Genomic DNA, 11659 nt, shown 5'->3' with positions numbered 1-11659 from the left:
GTAAGCCCCTCTGAGACACCTTTGGGTAGTGAAGGGCGGGGTATAAATCCAATCTCTTCTTCTTCTCTTCTCAATACTCCTTTCAGTTCTGGTCACCTTATCTCCAAATGGACATTGAAGAGCTGGGGAAAGCACAGAGGAGGACAACCAAGATCATTCAGGGGTTTGGGGCACTTTCCCTATGAGGAAAGGCTGAAAAGACTGGGACTTTTCCGTTTAGGAAAGAGATGACTGGGGGGGGGGGGCCATGTTAGAGGTCATAAAATTACGCATGGGGTGGAGAGAGTTGACAAAGAGAACTTTTTCTCCCTCTCCCAAAAGACTAGAACTCGAGGGCATCCAATGAAGCTGATGGGCAGTAGGTTCAGGGTGGACACAAGGATATACTACTTTACGCAGACAGGGATTAAAATGTGGAATTTGCTGCCAGAGGATGTGGTGAAAGCCATAGGAATAGACAGCTTTAAAAGGGGATTAGATTCATGGATAGGGGTGCCAACCTCCAGGTGGGAGCTGGAGATCTCCCAGAATTACATCAGATCTCCAGACTTCATCAGTCACTTATTTGTTTATTGAAAACATTTATTCCATTTCCCCTGGAGAAAAGGGCTGCTTTGGAAGGTGGACTGCATGACATTATGCCCTGTCCAGATCCCTCGCTTCCCTAAACCCCATCCTCCCAAGCCCCGCCCTCACATCTCCAGGTATTTCTGAACCCAGAGCTGGCAACTCAATTCATGGAGGATAGGTCTATCAGTGGCTATTAGCGATGGTGACTAAAGGGAACCTCCATGTGCAGAGGTAGTCAGCCCCTGAATCCCAGAGCCAGGAGGCAACATAAGGGGAAGGCCTCGGCCTCTCTGCCCTGTTGTTGGCCTTCCAGAGGAACTGGTTGAGGCCACTGTGTGAGACGGGATGCTGGTCTAGATGGACCCTCACTGGTCTGACCCGGCAGGGCTCTTCTGATGTTCTTGTGAGGGGAAGGCCTCAGTCTCTCTGCCCTGTTGTTGGCCCTCCAGAGGAACTGGTTGAGGCCACTGTGTGAGACAGGATGCTGGACTAGATGGACCATCACTGGTCTGACCCAGCAGACTCTTCTGATGTTCTTGTGAGGGGAAGGCCTTGTCCTCTCTGCCCTGTTGTTGGCCCTCCAGAGGAACTGGTTGAGGCCCCTGTGTGAGACAGGATGCTGGACTAGATGGACCATCACTGGTCTGACCCGGCAGACTCTTCTGATGTTCTTGTGAAGGGAAGGCCTCGGCCTCTTGCCCTGTTGTTGGCCCTCCAGAGGAACTGGTTGAGGCCACTGTGTGAGACAGGATGCTGGGCTAGATGGACCCTCACTGGTCTGACCCAGCAGGGATTTTCTGATGTTCTTATGAGGGGAAGGCCTCGGCCTCTCTGCTCTGTTGTTGGCCCTCCAGAGGAACTGGTTGAGGCCACTGTGTGAGGCAGGATGCTGGACTAGATGGACCCTCACTAGTCTGATCCAGCAGGGCTCTTCTTACGTTCTTATGAGGGGAAGGCCTCAGCCTCTATGCCCTGTTATTGGCCCTCCAGAGGAACTGGTTGAGGCCCCTGTGTAAGACAGGATGCTGGGCTAGATGGACCCTCACTGGTCTGGTCCAGCAGGGCTCTTCTGACATTCTGAAAATGAGGAAGTCCTTAATGTGAAAACAGATCTAATGTTGTGTCATATCATCATGTCAGTTACTGTAGTTCTAAAACCACATATCTAGATCATTAATGCCTGCTGGATATTATTATGAGCATATTACTTGCACTATCATTATGCAACAATATAGCTGTTCTATCACTAATCATAATGAACTTCCATGCTGCAGCAGAGAGTCACCATTCTTTTACTGCACTTCTGTGCAGCATGAAAAACCTGGATCCCAGTTTGCTCCAGCAGGTCAACACAGACCAATAACAACAAAGTGCAAGCCCAGTAGCACCTTTAAGCCCAACAAAGATTTATTCTTTGTTAGTCTTAAAGGGGCCACTGGACTCAAACATTGTCCTGCTGCTTCAGACCGACACGGTGAACTGCCTGAATCTACTGACCAAGAAGGAACATACAGACTCAATTTTTAAAAAATTAAAAATTAAAATGGCTTTCCGGGACACACTATAGGTCACACAAGAAGCGGGACCCGTGATACTCACGGGAGGGGGGGGAGTATTCCTAAAGGCTCCTGGTCTGCAGAAGCAACTCCACAGGTAAGCCTCCCCCCCCCGGCCCGCTGATTCCCCCCCCCTCGGGCGCTGGTGGCGAAGCCTGAGTGCCTCCCAGCCGCCGCGCCCACCGATCTCTTCCCCCCCACGGGCCCGGGGGGCGAGTGTGGAGCGCCCCCCACCCGCTGGGCCTGCCGATCTCTCCCCCGCTGATTCCCCCCCACCGGCAGCGAGGACTGAGCACCTCTCAACTGCCGGCCCGCTGCAAAGTTCCCAGAGCGTTGTCTGGCTCCCAAGTTGGCCACGCCCAGCAGGAACTCATTAGCATAATAGGCCACACCCAACAGCAGAAACATATTAGGATTGGTTACATTAGGGGTGTGTGGCCTAACATGCAAAGGAGTTCCTGCTATAAAAAAAGCCCTGGGTTTTGACCACAAACAAGGTCAACAGAATAAGGAGCAAAAGATGGGCGTGGCTGGATGACCACACTTCTGGTAACATGGGTGTGTGGCCTAATATGCTAATAAGCTGTGCTGTCAGGGCAGTGGCCTAATATGCTAATGAGTTCCTGCTGTTGGGTGTGACCTATTATGCTAATGAGTTCCTGCTGGGCTTTTTCTACAAAAAGAGCCCTGATAGGGTTGATAGCTCTGGTTTGGGAAATACCTGGAGCTTTTGGGGGTGGAGCTTGGGGAGTGGGCGGGATTTAGGGAAGGACCTCGGCATGGTACGGTGTCATAGAGTCCACCCTCCCAACGCAGCCATTTTCTCCAGGGGAACTGATCTCGATGGTAATAGCAGGAGATGGCCAGGCACCATCTCGAGCGTGGCAAAAACCTAGCCGTGGAGTGATTCCTCAGTCTATGAACCGCGAGCACATTCATCTGTGAAATGTCGGCGGGCATGAGCCGATTGCAGAGGCTGGATCAGAATGGGTGTTTGTGGCTCAGTCTCTGAACCACCCCGCCCCATGAGATCTCAAACAGCCGCGACAGCGATTTCTGACTTCCGATCCGAGCGGGAATGACAAGCAAAAATAACAACAGTATTAAATTTCTTTCCAGTAACTGAGCCTAATCGGTTTCCATGGTTTGAACATAAAACGCCTGCTGTCTCCTCACCTCGGCACTGCCAAGAGCCATTAAAAATTGTCTGGCCCTCTTTAATTTTAAGATGCCTTTGCAGTATGGGTGAAGGGGGGGGAGAGGCGGCAGTGGGCCGGGGAAACTCGCTATAGTTGCCAACCTCCAGGTGGGGCCTGGAGTTCTCCTGGAATTACAATTGACCTCCATCCTTCAAAGACCACTTCCCCTGGAGAGAATGACAACTTCCGAGGGCAGGCTCTATGGTCTATTCCAGATTCTAGCTGGAATCCCTCCCGAAATTCTCCCCTCCATGGGCACTGCCACCAAATCTCCAGGGATTTCCCCCCCTGGAGTTGGCAACCTGAAAGCTAACCCTGACACCAAGGAGAACAGACAGCGTGCAGAAGTGGGGATTTTGATAGACGTCCCCCGTCCCCCCAGCCCTGTTAAGATGGAAGGATCCTGGAATAGCTAGACATCTGAGGAAAATCTAAAGCAACAGCAAAAACAGGGACATCCTGGTGAAAGCGCTGCTTTCAAAGCAAGGATTACTTTGCGGGCTGCCCAGCCTCTGCTATGAAATAATAATAATAAGAGATTGGATTTATACCCCGCCCTTCACTACCCGAAGGAGTCTCAGAGCGGCTTACAAACTCCTTTCCCTTCCCCTCCCCACAACAGACACCCTGTGAGCAGTGTTTCCTCTAAGCTGTAGAGTCCTGTGAGCAAAAATTCTACTTTGTGAGCTACCGGCATTAAAGTTGTGAGCAGGTGATTTGGCTACTGCCTAAATTAGGGTGTTCTGGAGCCATCCTTCCTGAGCTGAGACAAAAATGTGTGAGCTGGAAGTGAAAAAACTGTGAGCTAGCTCACACTAACTCAGCTTAGAGGGAACACTAGGTAGGTGTGGCATAGTAGTGTGGCGTAGTGATTAGCTATGCTGGTGTGGCGTAGTGATTCGCATGCTGGAGGAAGAGCTGGGAGACCCAGGTTCAAAACCAGACTGGGCCATGAAGCTTGCTGGGTAACCTTGAGCCAGTTGGTCTCTTCCACGGCTGGTCTGTTGTTTCTGGAATATTCTCCCTCTTGAGTAAAATTGCCAACACTTGGGTAAGAAATGCCGGGAGATTTAGAGGGTGGAGCCTGGGGAGGGCGGGGTCTGGGGAGGGGCCTCATTGGCATATAATGCCACAGACTCCACCTTCTAGAACGGCCATTTTCTTGAGGGGAACTGGTCTCTGTTGCCTGGATATTAGTTGTAATTCTGGGAGATCTCTAGGCCCCTCCTGGAGGCTTGCAGCCCAGGGTCATCTGGCGCCAGGGGTCATTTCCTGCAGGAGCACACAGGATGGGAGCCTAGGGGGCGGGCACATGCAACAAGCTCCACCCCCTGCTCCCAGCAGCCCTCAGTCAGAACAAGAAGCAGCCAGGTAAGTTGCAGAGCTCCCCCCAGCCCCCCAGTCCAAAACAGTCCAGCGACACCTTTAAGACCAAGTTTTATTCAGGTACCAGCTCTCCCTCCTCTTCGAGGACAGATCTGCACGTCCCCCCCCCCAATAGCTAGCAATCCAAAACAGTCCAGTGGAGCCTGAGCGGTGGGTGTTGCCTTCTGACACACTTCCGGTGATGTCAGGGGGTGTGTCATATGCAAATAAGCTATGCAAATGAGTTATGCTAATGAGCTCCTGCACCTCTTTTTCTACGAAATGACCCGGTCTGGCGTCATGCCCGTACTGTCTTTTAGGCACCAGACTGAAGCTTAAAAAACAAACAAAACCCTAGACTTTTTAATGAAGGATTTTAAAATTAGTTTTTGTAGCTCTTTCATGGCCTGCTTCTAGCCTGAGGACTGGGTTATGGATATTTTAAATCTGCTCAAGGTCTTGTTGGTAAAGTATCGATAATTGATGTTGCTGTTTTTATGGTATTATTTTTAGTTTCGTTCAGCTGCCGGCCGAAGCAGATCTCTGGAAGGGTGGCCTATAAATACCCGAAATAAATGACCAGAGACAAGAGGCATCCATTCCTAGACTCAGAGATTTAATGTCTTAGGGACCGTGGAGAAAGGGCTGCCCCCCGGAGGATGATAATACATAGGAAATCGCACTAGCAGTTTTTTAAAAAAGCAGTCACCAAAATGCAAAAAGAGGGTCTGTGGTTTTTGACAGGGACAAGGACCAGAAAATAGAAGCATAGCATCGTAAAGTTGGGAGGGGCCATACAGACCATCTAGTCCAACCCCCTGCCCAATGCAGGACCAGCCTAAAGCATCTCTGACAAACATTCGTCCAGCCTCTCTCTTGAAAGCTGCCAGTCAAGGGGAACTGTTTGTGGCGAACAGGAACAGTGTGAGTGTATAGACCAGTGATGGCGAACCTTTTAGAGACCGAGTGCCCAAACTGCGACCCAAAACCCACTTATTTATCGCAAAGTGCCAACACGGCAATTTAACCTGAATACTGAGGTTTTATTTTACAAAAAACAACTCACACATTAACTTAAGACGATCCAAACAAAGTAAGGAAAGCAATCCCAAATGCTTTCATTTACTTAAACTTATTTGGCAGAGAATTCGACACTTTAATGATGGTCTGGGCCTGGCTGGGGCGATGGCACGCGTGCCCACAGAGAGGGCTCTGAGTGCCACCTCTGGCACCCGTGCCATAGGTTCACCACCACTGGTATAGACCAAGACGGGTAGCTGTGTTAGTCTGTCTGTAGCAGTAGAAACGAGCAAGAGTCCAGCAGTACCTTAAAGACCTGCAAAATATGTGGCAGGGGAGGAGCTTCCGTGAGTCACTGCTCAGTGCTTCAGATAAGTATATGAGTATATGGAAACATGGCTAGCACCCAGGGTTGAGGCTCTCACAGAATTATAGCTGATCTCCAGGTGACAGAAACCAGTTTCCCTGCAGGAAATGGCTATAGGGTAGACTCTGTGTAGGGCTGCCAGCACTGTTCTCTCTAAGCTGAGTTAGTGTGAGCCAGCTCACAGTTTTTTAGCCTCCGGTTCACACATTTTTGTCTTCGCTCAGGAAGGATGGCTCCGGAGCAAACTAATTTATGCAATAGGCAAATCTCTTGCTCACAACTTTAATGTCAGGAGCTCACAAAGTAGATTTTTTGTTCACAAGACTCCACAGCTTAGAGGGAACATTGGTTGCCAGCCTCCAGGTGACGTCTGCAGATGTCCTGGGATTACAAATGATTCTACCTCTTGAGCATCCCTGATGGAATGAGCAGGGCCGGAAATGATGCCAAAATATCAATTGATGAAGGTCACAGAATTCTGTCTTCCTGGTTGCGGAATGCAGGACCACCTGGGCCAAGGAGGCTGATTTTGTTTCATGCCACAGACAAACAAGCTCCAAATAGTGGCAGAGGGATTCTTGGGTGCCATCTTTTGACCTCGCCTGTTTTTTCTCTCTTCCCAGGGCCAAACCTGGAAGGTTGCCTTCTCCATCCATTGGGCTGCAAGCCACCCTCGCTCTCACGAGGTCACCCGTCAGGCAAGGTGAAGCTGGAGGTGCCGTGGAAGGTCACGCAGCACCTGCCCAAGATGGCCACCCGCTCCCTGGGAGACCTAAAGGTGTGCCGTGGGACCCGGGATCTCATGGCCCGCTTTCTGCTCAGGTCCAAGCGTAATCTGGCTTCGCCGGGAGCGGAGACGGTGGGGCACGGCCCCCAGGGCCGCAAGCAGGTATGGAGTGAAGGAGACACGGGGGAAATGCTGTGGTTGTTGCAGCAGAAAATGCAGAAGGAGCAAGGTCCCTGCCCCGAGGAGCTTACAGTCCCTGTGTTGGTGCCTGCAAAACAAGGAGTGGAAAAGAGGCAGCTGGGTTTGGCACAGACAACTTTAAAAGGAGATTAGACAGATTCAGGGAGGGGAGGTCTATTAGACCATTTCTGCAGTAGTGAAATTCCTCACATAGACATTTTAAAAACTGTGCATTATGTGACATTTTCCACAGTAGATTTTTCCTCACCAGGCGCAAAACCGAAGTTTTCTCCTCTACCCCGCGTTTTCAGAATCCTCAGTTTTTTTGTTGTTCAGTCGCACAGTCGAGTCCGACTCTTCGCGACCCCATGGACCATCTCCCGCCAGGCTCTCCTGTCTTCCGCCGTCCTCTGAAGTTGGCTCAATTTCATGTTCTAGCAAGTTCCAAAAACATGGAGTAAGAAGTAGAAAACTTCGGGTTTGCACCTGGTGAGGAAAAATCTACTGCAGAAAATTTCACATAATGCGCAGTTTTAAAAATGTCAATGCGGGGAATTTTACTACTGCAGAAATGGTCAGAATGGCTACTAGCCATAGTGACTGAAGGGAACCTCCATGTTCAGAGGCAGTCAGCCTCTGAATCCCAGTGCCAGGAGGAAACATCAAGGGACGGCCTTGGCCTCTCTGCCCTGCTTGTTGTTGGCTATCCAGAGTAACTGGTTGGGGCCACTGTGTGAGACAGGAGGCTGGACTAGATGGACGCTCACTGGTCTGATCCAGCAGGGCTCTTCTGATGTTCTTATGAGGGGAAGACCTTGGCCTCTCTGCCCTGCTGTTGGCCCTCCAGAGGAACTGGTTGAGGCCATTGTGTGAGACAGGATGCTGGACTAGATGGATCCTCGCTGGTCTGACCCAGCAGGGCTCTTCTGATGTTCTTATGAGGGGAAGACCTTGGCCTCTCTGCCCTGCTGTTGGCCCTCCAGAGGAACTGGTTGAGGCCATTGTGTGAGACAGGATGCTGGACTAGATGGATCCTCGCTGGTCTGACCCAGCAGGGCTCTTCTGATGTTCTTATGAGGGGAAGACCTTGGCCTCTCTGCCCTGCTGTTGGAATACAGGTGCCCCACCTGTCTTCCTCCAGGGAAGAAAAACTGCTGGGGGGAGGGGGGATTTTGGGTGGGTATGGAACAGGGGTCATCTTCTGGGTATGGAACAGGGGTCATTGGGGGTGTGGGGGGAGGTATTTGTGAATTTTCTGCATTGTTCAGGGGGTTGGACTAGATGACCCTTCTTGTCCCTTCCAACTTTATGATTCTATGACTCTAAGGTAAAAACTCTGTGGTAAAACCATTGCGTTTCTGGTGAATCTTGGACTGGTTTCACTTGTGGTTTTCACCAGAAGTGACGTTCACTGTGTTGTGAAGGTACAAATGGACAACTGAATGAATGAGATTTTTATTCAGTTTATTCTTTGTTTGGGTTTTTCTCATTTGTTTCTCATGTAAAAATGAATTAAACCATTTCTAGAGAGGACTGATGTGATTCTTAGAGAGGTGATTACCAGAGAGGAGTGACATCACTTCTGGGGAAGACCCTCTCTAGGAATCACTGGAAACTCTATGGTTTTACAATGGAGTTTTGGTGATTCCTAGAGAGATGTTGGTTTAAAAAGTTCTGAGGTCCCTGCTCCACCCAACAATATTGTCTGACTGGCAGTAGCTATCTGGTATCTCTGTCTGAGTGGAGTCTTTCCCAAAACTTTGGTCCTGATTTAGTTAAATAGAAATGTGGAGGACTGAACCCCTGACCTTCAGCATGTGCTGCACATTCTTTCCTTCTGATCCACACCCCTTCCCAAGGGGCTGATTTCTCTCTTGTTGAAACAAACAAGACGAGTTAGGGGATCCAGAAATTCACCTTTTTAAAAAATGCCTCTAGAACAGCCACCATTTATCCTACCACTTTGGAATGTGATGAGTTTTACATGTTGAGCTGTCGACTGCCAAAGTAATTTGCATGATATTTAGGTTCAAAGTAGAATGTGATGTTTTTTCATGAGTCAGATCAGGGTTTCCTGTGGTTGGACGGCAGGAGTAGGGAATTATTTCCCAAGCACTGCATGGGGCCTGATTCAGCTCAAGATCATGGTACGAGGGAGAAAGAACTTCTGCCTTCTACCAGCACCATTTTCACAACTCAAAACAACCCCAAGGACATTATGTGCCCCCACGGGGGGGGGGGGCCTGCCCATGCACTGGACTTCAAAAGAAGAAGAGTTGTTTTTTTATACTCCGCTTTTCACTACCTGAAGGCCGTCTCAAAGCAACTTACAATTGCCTTCCTTTCCTCTCCCTGCAACAGGCACCTTGTGAGACAGGTGGAGCTGAAAGAGTTCTGAGAGAAACCGTGACTTCATGGAGAGGAGAAGTGGGGAATCAAACCCACTTCTCCATTTTAGAGTCCACCGCTCTTAGACACCACTGAGTCTCAACCAGGAAGGGTTGCCTCAGTGCTTAGTTCTCGTGGCCCTTTCTTACACGCCCAGGGAAATGCTGATCACCACTTTGGGGTCAGGAAGCACTTTTTCTCCGGGCCAGTTTGGCTGAAGATCCTGGAGGGGTTTTTTTTTTTGTCATCTTCTGGGCATGGAACATCGGTCACTGGGGGTGTGGAGGGGGAGGTATTTGTGAATTTCCTGCATTGTGCAGGGGGTTGGACTAGATGACCCTGGAGGTCCCTTCCAACTTTGATTCTGTGATTCCACCTGACTCATTAAAAATCATCATATCTAGTCAGAGTTTAGGGCTGCCAACTCGGGATTTGGAGATTCCTGGAGATCTGGAGGTGGAATCTGAGAAGGGCAGGGTCTGGGGAGGACGTGGACCTCAGTAGGGTATCATGTCATAGAGTCCACTGCTCCAAAGCAGCCATTTTCTCCAGGGGAACGGATGTATGTCGTCTGGAGATCAGAGCCTGAGGGCGAGTTGGATCTAGATCCCCCCAACCGAACACACTTTCCCTGCTGAAATGCCTGGCAGGGAATTTGGAGCAGCACGTAGTGTATTGGAAGCATGTCCTGCTTCAGAATTATGTGACTGGGGCTGTTTCGGTTTCTGAAGATGGCGGTGGGGGGCCGGGACCTCCCCCTCAGCAACACTTCAGTTAGGAGCGGAAAAGGGACTTCCTCTCATCTTGAAAGTGAAACGTCCCGCAGCTGCTGGGTGACTGCAGAGAGAGCATGTCAGTTCGGGTGGCCAGCCTCCAGGTGGAGCTGAAGCAGGTCTCCCGGAACTGCAACTGATCTTCCGACGGCAGAGATCAGTTCCTCTGGAGAAAAGGGTGGACCCGATGGCATCGTAACCCTAACCCTAACCCACTGAAGTCCCTCCCCTCTCCAAACCCCACCCTAGGGATCCCAAGTCCCCCCGGAGGGCGGGGAAACCCCCACCCCAGAGGCCCGTTCCCTGGCGCCGCCGGATCAGGCCCCGGGGGGAACTCCTCCCCGACGTGCGCATCACCACGAAGTGACGCGGGCACGCCGGGCACGCCGGGGGGGGGGCCACGGCCATACAAGGGAAAACTCTATGGTTTTCCCTTGTATGGTCATGGCCCCGCCCCCAGCGTGCCCAGCGTCATAACATCACTTCCTGGTGACATGTGTGCGGCGTGCGTGCGTGCCGGGATCCACCCGGGAGTCCCCTGCCGGCAAGGTAAGTGCCACTTTGCAACCCTACCCCACCCTACCGAGGCGCCACCCCCAAATCTCCAGGAATTTCCCAATCCAGAGCTGGCAATTGGTAATGTATAGTTTGGCCCATAGATACAAAAGGCCAGGCAGGTGAAAGAGAAACAACTCTGCAAAGAGGAGAGGAGAGGAAAGAGACGGTTCTATCTAACCATCTAACTGTGTAAGGAACAACTAGGGAGGAAGGGGGCTCAGAAGGAGGAAGTCTCCACTCCAGGGAGCCAATCAGGAGACAGGATCGTTCGAAAATACCAGGAAGTCCTTAATCTGACTATGCTAGCTACTTAACCCCTCTTAGGGTTGCCAGGTGGGGGTTCTCTTGCTTATGTGGACCCCTTTCCACCGCTTGGCCAGCTGGCTGATGTGGAGAAACCCCGCCTGCAAATGCCCCCGCACATAACGTGATGACATCACCCAGAAGTGACGTCATCACGTCACCGACATCAGGGGGCGATGCTCTAGTTTTTTTGGGAAAGTCTATGGTAAAATTGGGCTCAAACCATAGAGTTTTGCCCGAAACTAGAGCATCACCCCCCCCTGATGTCGGCAACGTTATGACATCACTTCCCGGACCAGCTCCTGGAGCCCCCCCCCCCACCGGGTGGGAGCTGATAAGGACCTGGCAACCCTGTCCTTGCTTCACGCACACAACACAGCTTGTGTATTCTAACAGTGTTTAAACTGAAAACAGCGGAAGAAATGGATTTCCTCCCCCATCCCCCCACGCACAGTGAGGCCCTCTTTTTTACCTCAGGGTCTGCAGCTATTTCCTCCGGAGGCCATATTTGGCCCCGGGCTGTGTGTGTGTGTGTGTCTGAAGTAGTGCCATCACTAGGGTTGCCAAGTCTCACCTGGTTCTGGAGCGGGGGACTCCCGGGTTGATCCCGGAGCGCGTGCGTGCAAAGCGTGCACGCGCCGCATCCACGTCAC

At 51.1% G+C, this 11659-nt stretch overlaps 1 protein-coding gene across 1 annotated transcript in view; it reads left to right on the top strand.

Moving 5' to 3' along the window:
• FAM189B (family with sequence similarity 189 member B) overlaps positions 1–11659 on the top strand; it is a 59992-nt gene that overhangs the window by 37408 nt on the left and 10925 nt on the right. Inside the window, exon 12 of the mRNA XM_015419637.1 lies at positions 6701–6966. Within this exon, the coding sequence (XP_015275123.1) occupies positions 6701–6966 (266 nt within the window). The remainder of the gene's footprint in view (positions 1–6700; positions 6967–11659) is intronic.

This window comes from Gekko japonicus, unplaced genomic scaffold (genome assembly GCF_001447785.1).
Source record: "Gekko japonicus isolate JY-2015 unplaced genomic scaffold, Gekko_japonicus_V1.1 scaffold1188, whole genome shotgun sequence".
NCBI lineage: Eukaryota > Metazoa > Chordata > Lepidosauria > Squamata > Gekkonidae > Gekko > Gekko japonicus.
This window is presented reverse-complemented; position numbering and strand designations above follow the sequence as displayed.